This window comes from Aptenodytes forsteri, unplaced genomic scaffold, assembly GCF_000699145.1.
Source record: "Aptenodytes forsteri isolate BGI_AS27 unplaced genomic scaffold, ASM69914v1 Scaffold208, whole genome shotgun sequence".
NCBI lineage: Eukaryota > Metazoa > Chordata > Aves > Sphenisciformes > Spheniscidae > Aptenodytes > Aptenodytes forsteri.
The window spans coordinates 2,590,563-2,600,357 of NW_008794963.1; the positions used below are offsets into that span (position 1 = coordinate 2,590,563).

Sequence of the window (9,795 nt, forward strand, 5' to 3'; positions counted from 1 at the left end):
TTTTGCATGGATTCTCATTTTGTCATCCTCCGTTGCTTTTGTTTTGTTGAGGGATCTGCTGCAGACTAATGCTGCAGGCTAGAAAATTTCCAAGCATATCACCCAAGCAAAATTAAAGTCTCAAGTTTTCACGTTGCCCATTTCACAAACAGAAATAGTATTACTTCTTCCAAAGTAAAAAACTGGAGGAAAACAATAGTCGCATTTATACTTAGCAAAACTGTTCTCCAGTACTTCCGTTTGACAACAGCTGAATGGCATTCTTCAACAAAATTCTTTACATAATCCCTGCTATCTCAGATAACCGACACGGAAGTATCACTTAGGGTCTGGGATACATTTCGAAAACCTTGTGCTATCTTACAATACCTTCATCAAATGAACATTCAAGCTCCAATTTTACCTTTCTTTACATTCTTTTCATTTGAGGACTGTGGAGTGGTTTGTAACATGTAACTGAAGAAAGCACAGCAAGGGAAATCAAATACTTAATACCACTCCTCTTTCCAACAAAACAATTATATTTAATGACATAGTAACTATTCTCAGGTCTAGAAATATGTTAAATCCTGTAATGAAAACCAATCCAATAAGCACTATTTCTGCACGCGTTTAAAACTTCACTTGGACAAAGAGCTGTCATATCCCACCATTCTGACCAAGGCCAGAAACAAGTAACTACTCTTGAATAAACACGATGATTTCAGGGGAATGCACAGGTTTCCACTTACATTTACCAACTAAGATTCTCTTCTAACATTTCCAGTGCTTGGAGTACAGTCTTAATGGCGTTAGTGATACAATCGCCTGACAACAATCTCTACCCAGAAAGAGAACTCTCTTTCTACAGCTCTGCGGGCTAACAGAAGACTGAGGGATGAGGTGACCTAGGAGAAATGCTGACTAATGTTGTCAATAGATATTGGTGTTAATACTTTTTACTTCTCCTACGCTTTTAGTCCTTTTGTCTCAATTCCTTCCTAGCCTCCCCTTTTCAAGTGCTGCAGGCTGTCTTCTTGTCATAAAAATCACTAGAACGGATGTCTTGAACTTTTGTTTCCACACGATTTGCTCCAACACGCTTGGTAGTGCGAACTGTTCCAGAGGGGGTGACTATTTCTGTTGGTTTGTTTAAAACAGGGTACAGGAGACATGCTCCTTTTCCAGCTCAAGTAAGATGTTAGGATTCCCCCCCCCCCGTTTCCTGCTCACAAGTTGCAGGCCTTACTTGTTCCCTACATTGTGACACAGGTTCCAGTGCAAATCCAGGCCAAAAGAGCATCCTGTGGGGCTACTTAGTCATCAGTTTCAAATGGCCTTGGAACAGGCAAGCCAAGGCAACTCAGCACTTTTTGAAATGCATTCTTCTTCAAGAAGAAGAATGGAAAGTAGGTTTCTTCTTCTCTAGAGCTTGTTAATAAATTACATACTACTGCTGGGTTCTTCTCTCACCATTAGCACTGATGTTCTCTGGGAATGGAAATCGCTCAGGCCCACCTGAAGAAAACCCAGGAACACTTACTGCTTACAGTCCACACGGGGGCTATCTCTTCACAAAGGACAGAAAGGCAAGCAGACCTCTTCCAGCAGCTGATTGAGCATTAATCAGCTGGTCTCTGGGTCTGTCCTTCTCCTGAACCTGCAGTTTTAGACTCTAGCAGTTGAAACTTCAGCCTGAAACACCAATTGCATTGAAAACAATACATGACCCTAAATATATCTATACCATTATGCCAAGCAGTACCTCTCCAAAGCCAACTCACCTCTGAACCTACTAGCAAGGCCGCATGTGGCACTGGAACAGGCACTCGAGAGCACAGAAGCACTGCGTACCTAAGCACTGCCCGGCCTCCCAGGCACACTTCTGGTCCTCTGCAGGTTCTAAAAAAACACTCACGGAGGGGGAAGGTGAGCGGGATGCAGAGTACATTATGCCTCTGGTCACTACCGGGATCTGCTCTTCCAGAGGGGTACAGACAAAGCGACAGATTCGAGAAATGACCTCTATAAGAGAGACCATGCAATTGTTTTGGAAAAGCTCAGAAAAAGAACAGATTGACAATGTACAGATTAGGGCCGTGAGCAACACTTCACAAAAAGAGAAATGGCTCTGCATAGCTAGAATTGCACAAAGTAAGTGATTTTGAATTTATCTGTACAGTATCACATACTGCATAGCAAAAATACTGACAGACTTTGCATTTTGAGACACTTTTCAATGTAGTAATTGCCAGGACTGGTAATCCTTTCCTTCCTCTCTGCCCGCCCAAAACCCAAATCCATCTCCTGTGTTATTTATACATAATGAAAAGAAAGAGCTCATAAACTATAGTGACATTAACTGTAATCAAGACAATTCACCAAGTAACGTGATACAGGAAGTAGTTTTACAATGTTACTGGGGGAAGGGAGTGTGTTGAAACAGGACAGTTACACTTTCTGAATATGTACTTTTTTGAAGTGAAGCTGAAGTGAAAGCTAAGTGGAACTGAAAAAAAAGTGGGGATATATATATTTTCTCACTCTTAAAAGCCTCAGCCTTTTTTCCCTTGCAAATATTGATAGAAGAGTCATATACTCTTCAGAATCTCTTTAAAATTGCACAATATTTAATAATTGCACAGTAACTTGTTCACCTCTTGCAGTGAAGGCTGAAGGGAAGTCCAAGAAATTCACTGTGGTAAAAGTCTTTAGTCAGCAGAAAGTGCTTTGAAGCAAGCAGTAGGAACTAGAAGGAGATTTCCAGCACCTGCAGTTTTTGGCTACTGGTGGGTAAAATAAAGTTTTGGGGTGTGCTGAAACCTTCGAGGTGAGAGCTGATCTCACAGTAATTTTTTAAGAGATCTACAACCACTTGCTCATTAACAGCTATGAGCAAAGCAGAACAGCAGTATTATTTTCTGTACAGAAATTCATACGCTTGTGTGTCATGGCTGCATCCCAACCCACCATTTTGAGTCCAAGATTTTGCAGACATGGGAAATAAGGCTCTCTGCTAGATACGAGGAGCAGTCTCAAGGTGCTTTGCCCCATGCCTAAATCTATTATCTCTTCCTTTCTTTAACACTACTGAGTATGAGCTTTAACCTTATTTACCTTCCAGAAAGCCTCCAAATTGGTTGTTTCTTCTAATAATTCAACACCCCATATTGCTTGCAAGACATTTAAATTGAAAAAAAGTTTTCAGGTTGAAGTCAGGGTATTATAATCTATTTCTAGATATAAGTATTCAGGTTTCCATCTGTTCTCAGAAAACTCGAGTTTATGACCTGTTTCCACACAAGTAGGTACCACACACAAGAGGACTTCATTCTGCATGTTTACCACAAACCCACCGAAGCTGCTGGTCTGTTTGGAGGTCAGTTAATTCATCAATGGATCTCCAGCTGCACTGACAAGCATATGCTCGTGCTCCTTTCTTCTTTATCATCTTTGCTCTTAGTTTACTGAGCTCAGGCACGTTATTCCTGCCAATCAAGTGAATTCAGTTTAGGATCATGCATTTTTTTTTTTTAAAGAAGAAAGATTCATGAGGCCATTTCAATTCAGAAAAGCTCTTAAGAACATTTCTGAGTACCACTGTTATGAATTAATTTAGGGATATGTTTAAATTCTGTTTTGAACACAATCCTTTCCTGAGAGCACCCTCGGTGCATAGTTGCTGTATACTCACATCAACTGGAGATTGATGTTTTTGTAAGCAATGTTCTCTGTTGGGTTTAGAAACCCTGTGCCAGCCTCCAGAGAAAGAGTTGGGAAGAAAACCAGGTAGCGTTAATCCGTGTGTTAAGAAATTATCCAAAAATGTATTTATCTTACCAGACTTACTGTAAGAATTCCTATGCAGAATGGGTACAACTACAGAGTTAAACTTTTCATCAGGAACTGTTACTCAGGATGATTGTTAAAGTGACTGAAATGAAATGGCCATCAGAGAGAAGAATGTACATCAAACCACAAATAATTCCTGTGCAAACATCAACCACAACAAATGAAAAATCAGCATGGCTGTTACAAAACCAAGTTGTTTCAAAAAACAAATGAAAATTTGGCATTTTAACTATCCCTGCTCTCATGAGCTCCTCCTGGCCATCAATCACTGGCCACTGAATTGCTCAAAACCAACATTAACAAGCCCAGCTAAATAAAGAAAACCCAAAACAAACATCAAAGGAAGAATTTTTTGAAAAAGAGGTCAGACACCTATGCATGGAAGGCAAATGTTTAATCTTAAAGTTTGCTTTTTAAAATTCAGGTTAGTCAAAATAAATAGCTAAATATCTTGCTAAAGATTACAGATTTTAATCAATGTTACAAGTATCTGATACTAATGCCTTTCATGTCTTTTTTTTTTTAAACTTAATTAATTTCAAGATCTCAGAAGCAGGTAACTTAGACTTCGAGTAAATAAAAGAATCATCTATTTAACCTTTCCAGCTACCAAACTCATCTCAGGAGACTAATGCAGCACTGTATTTCTAACACTGCTTTAAGTAATGGGAAAATAAAATTTTCATTCAGAGAGAAATACAAACTCCAAAACTGGAAGGCAAATACAGGAAAAACCTAACATGTAATATAAGAAAAATAATGGAAAAGGAGATGATGTATCCATTACTGTTCTACTCCAGCTGCCACACCCCCTGGTGGCCAAGCACATACTCCGAACACATCCACGACCTCCGTCAGTTAACGGGCAATACGAAGACTTTACTAAAATAAGAGGAATTCAAATTCGACGTCTGTATTAGGAGCATGCCTACTACATTACCCTTCACTAAGTCTTGGCATTAGATACAGTTTTAGAGAAACTGGAAATAGGAACTTCTTAATTTTAAGTCTTAAAAAAAATAAAAATAACTGAAGTCAAAGACATCACAATATAACAAGAAAACAAAAATCCCACCCCTCCATTTAACCAAACCTTGCTTCAAAAACAAGTCTGTTAAGAAATCGAACTATTTGATTTTCACTGAACATGACAGCATAATACTTGATACTGGAAAAAAGAAAATCCGACTCGAACATTCACAGTCTGTATGACTGAAGGTATGGTCAGAAGTACATGCTGAACAGTCTGCATTTATTTTGTAGGCATCCTGCAATGGCACACCAGAGGCCAACCCATCACACAGATTATCTGCTTATTTCAGCAGTAAAGTTGCCTTTTGATCCATGAAACTTGAATTCTTTTTAAAAGCAGAGAGGGAGAGTGGTGGGGGAAGAAATGGAAAGGCATGAAAGCAGATCATGGGAGATGTTGCATCCCTCTCCCTGCAGACTCTCCCACCTGAACACCGAACAGGTTGCACACATGCTCCTTTTTAAGGTAACACAGGAGTGCTCACGACTTTTCACCTTTCCCATTCCTATCAAGCCCCAAAGCACAGTAACACAATACTAATACCAAACCCACCTCAGACATACCTGAAAAAAAGGTAATCACAGGACTGATCCCAGATGTAGTCATTGAAAAGTGACACACGGAAGTCGCAAGCAGTACAACGTAGTTGATCACATGTTCTGGTCAAAAAAGGACAGAAAGCTCCAAGAGCTTATTACAATCAGAGAAGCTACACAGATCGTAACTGTTTTAAAGCACAGCACTCACTCAGAAATACTAGAAGCAAGGTTACCCGTAATCTTAATTTTTTTACATCTCTGGCACATTCATTATGGTATGTGTTTTAACTATATGATCATGTATTATTTTTACAGGTTCCTAACCTCACTGAACACATAAAATAAACTGATATTCTCTTAATATATTCTCTTTGGTCTTCCTCACTGGTATGGCACCTGACTCGCATCCAAATATGCATCAAGTGCATAATTACTTGCTGCAAAAAAATCCCACACGGAAATGCAATAGTGTTCTATAGGATGTTGGCGATAAATCTTTAAAGTACCTCTCCTGCTACGTTCAGCTGCAGCTGCAAAGCACTCTGGCTATTTTCAGTTCAGGCTCTGGGATGATTTAAACCAGCCCACTGATTTAAGTCACATACTCGGCATCACACAGAAAGCTGAAGAGAGGCAGGGAAAAATAACAATACTCTACAGCAGCGATTTCCTTAACTACATGTTACTGATTTTTGGAGTCTCATGTCTCATTTGCACACATCTTTCAACTCCTCAGATGAACAAAAGATCTAGTGGTCAATAGCAGAGGACTGGAAGGGACCACCTGACTTCAACTGCAGTTACAGGCAGCCACATATTTAGATGAATATAGGGCTGTCCTGTCCAGTTCAAATGCAGAACTCCGTACCACCACAGAAACACAGTTGTGAATAAAAATAATGATAAAGCAAGCGGGACATTTTTTTTCACGTTTCCTACCTTTTTGAAATATTTGTTCCTATGCCATATGGTGAAGAGCTTCCACCCAGGTACACTGGACAGCATCTATATGGATTTCATTAAAAAATATTAAATTATAGCAAAACATTTTGGAGAAAGTAGTATAATGCTTCTCCTAGTTTAACAGCATGGTATTTCTAAAATAATATTTATTAAATATAGGCAAAGCATCTGAATGATTACAAAGTATAGAATTTTAAAATTTTCATTACCAGGGTGTTCAGAGAAAAACTCTATGATGACAACCACTCTCTATACCAAATATACATGGGACTATATATTGCAGCATGTGATAAATCTGTATGTCCATAAGGCAAAGAAAGCTGTTGTTCAATAACTTAAATAAACTTACAATAAATAATTTTGACCACATGAAAGCACACTAGTAATTCTTCAAAATTATCTTTGTTTACCTTTGTTTTTCTTTAAAAAGAGTGCTTCTCTAAATACTCAGTTTCTTTCTTAGTTAATAACAACACAGATTAAACAGTAGTAATATTATTAGACTAACAACAAGCTATAATCAAGCTATGTTCAACCAGCCAAACCATTTTTCACTTACCTTTTCCTATGAGCTTGTACAACAGCACTATTGCTTTCAGGTGTGAGACTTGCAGAGTTAGACTTCAATTTCTATTTAAAAAGTAATCAAAGAATAAAAGGCAGCATTACAGCAAGGTAACAATATTCTGTTTTACTTAATAAGCAGGAGCTAGAAAATCTCAGTCACAGAAGAAGGGGAATAAGAATTTCGGAATTTTCTTGCTCAGGTTTCTGTGAGGCTCCTTGAGACAAAAGCTGCTGAAGTAACAGGTAAATGAGGAATGAGGCTTCTCTTCCCATACTGAATTCCCAGCTCTGCCTGAAGGAATTCAACACCACATGATCACTTTGACTTTACAATCAAGACTTAGTATTTCATGCCCTCTTCTTAATAATTTTGCTTTTAAAAACAGTTTTAATTTAGGAACCTTCTCCCTCAATGTTTTCGAGCTTTTGTTTTACTGAAAACACATCAAGGACTTAAATTATTCAAAAAGATAAAGTGTCTTTGAAAAGTTTCTTATTTGCTGCACATAAAACAGTTTATTTGAATTCTAAAATACTAGAATTCTAGATCCTAAATGGGAAGTCCTAGGGATATAAAATAATAAAATTATACAGATTTACTGACATAATTCTCTCTCACTCAGACATACGTATTGTGGTATACAAGTGTTTTTTGTTGGTTCAGATTTAGCCACTCTGTTAGAAATCAAAGACAAACAAAGCAAAACCAACGTCACTCATGAAAGTAAGAGAATCTGCACAGGGGGTTATTAAGTATAAATAACACAATTTTCTACTGGTGATACCTAAATGAATATCTATCTTCTGTGTCTTCTATCATTATGACTGTCTTGACGATGTAAATTTGCGGCTTCATCTCCATCTCCTGCTGTCATGCAACAGAAGTCATTTGCAGATGGTACAAAACAGGGAGCAGTGGTTGGTATGCCAGATGACTGCACTGCCATTCAGAGGGACCTCAAAAGACTGCAGAAATGGGCTGAGAGGAATCTCTTGAAGTTCAACTAAGGGGAAATGCAAACTCCGGCCCCTGGGGAGGAATAACCCTCATGCAGCAGAACACAGAGGGCTGACCAGCTGGAAAGCAGCTTTGCAGAGAAGGCCGTGGGAAATTTGGTCGATGATAAGTTGGCCATGAGCCAGCAGTGTGCCCTTGCAGCACAGAAGGCCAACAGCATCCTGGGCTACATTAGGAGGGACAGCTCAAAGCAGGGTCAGCTTCAGCAGCTTGCCCAGGACTGTGTCCAGTTGGGTTTTGAAAATCTCCACAGATGGAGACTCCACAACCTCTCTGGGCAACCTGTCCCAGTGTTTGACCACCCTCGCAGTAAAAAAGTGTTTTCTGGTGTACGGGTGGAATTTCATGTTTCAGTTTGTGCTCATTGCCTCTTGTCTTGTCACTGGGCACTACAGAGGAGAGTCTGGCCCCTTCTTTACTCCACTCATCAGGTATTTACACACATTGATAAGATCCCACTGGAGCCTTCTCTTCTCCAGGCTGAACAGTCCCAGCTCTCTCAGCCTCTCCTCACATGAAAGATACTCCAGTCTCTTAATCATCTCCACGGGCCTTTGCTGGAGGCTCTCCAGTAGCTCCATCTCTCTCTTGTACTGGGGAGCCCAGAACTGGACACAGTACTCCAGATATGGCCTCATAGACATGTCTGGGGTGCTGTGCCCAGTACAAAAGAGACATGGACACAATGGTGATTAAGGACTCAGACCATCTGACATACAGGTAGAGGCTAAGAGAGCTGGAATTGTTTAGCCTGGAGAAGACAAGGGTCAAGAGAATCTTATCAATGTATAAAAATACATAACGGGAAAGAATAAAGAAGACGTAGCCAGACTCTTCAGTGGGGCCCACTGACAGGAGGAGAGACAATGGGCACAAACTGAAATACAAGAAATTCCAGTTAAACACATGAAAAAACTTCTTTACTTCTTGTGAGGGTGGTCAAACACTGGAACAGGTTACTTAGAGAGGCTGCACAGTCTCCATCCTTGGAGATATTTAAAAGCTGTCTGGACACGGTCCTGGGCAACCAGCTCTAGGTAGCCCTGCCTGAGCAGATGGCTGGACCAGATGACCTCTAGAGGTCCCTGCCAACCTCAACCATTCCATGATTCTGTGATATTTGACACTGTGCTCTATCTTGAACTAGCATTTCCTTTAACTTCCTGTAACTGCCTGGGTAAGACCATCCCTTTATACCTCTCCTGTTCCTCACTATAGGATTGTTGCATTTTCCTTTCTGCTTTATTTTCCAAGTTTATCCTACAGGTTGTTTTAGTCCATTTTTTGATTTAAAACGGTTGTAGTTTACGGTGCTTTTCTTTCCATCGCTGAGCCTCATCCGTTCTGCATTTCTCCAGACTCCTACTCACCAGAGGTGTTTTGGCAAAGCTGCTGTCGTTGCAGATTTCATCAATAATATCATCTATATCTTCTTCACTGCTGCCAGCACTCATTAACAGTTTAGCTGATCTGAAAAACAAACAAATCAGCCTTCATTTTGTAGCATGACCAGAGCAGTTCCAAGAATTGTAAATTAAAACATAAAATTAGTTACAGACTTTTTCTTCTAATATTTCTGTAGTATCTAAGGTAGGCCATGCAAATCATGACTGGACAGATGTAAACTGCAGGATGATGCCTTTCAGTCCCTGTCCTGTCATAGGTCTTACTTTTGCTTGCTTCTTTTATTTCCAACCCTGAATAAAACTATGATAATATAGCCCATGCTGCACTTACTGAGCAACAAATTGGACAGCCCTGATTTTTCACATTAATCTTCAGCAGCAGGAATATAAAAAGGTCAGAGGGTTCTCTCCTCATGCTATACAGCTGCAGGGGTTCTG

General features: G+C 39.7%; 1 protein-coding gene across 1 annotated transcript; it reads right to left on the bottom strand.

The window, feature by feature from the left end:
- Positions 1-3,307: 3,307 nt before the first annotated feature.
- On the bottom strand, positions 3,308-9,414 carry CUNH8orf37 (chromosome unknown C8orf37 homolog). Its single transcript, XM_019471066.1, has 5 exons — positions 9,322-9,414; positions 6,926-6,996; positions 6,343-6,408; positions 5,428-5,523; positions 3,308-3,467 (listed from the first exon to the last, which is right to left on the bottom strand). The coding sequence occupies exons 1-5, from the start codon at positions 9,403-9,405 to the stop codon at positions 3,308-3,310; spliced, it is 477 nt and encodes a 158-aa protein (XP_019326611.1). The 5' UTR covers positions 9,406-9,414.
- Between the last annotated feature and the right edge of the window lie 381 nt (positions 9,415-9,795).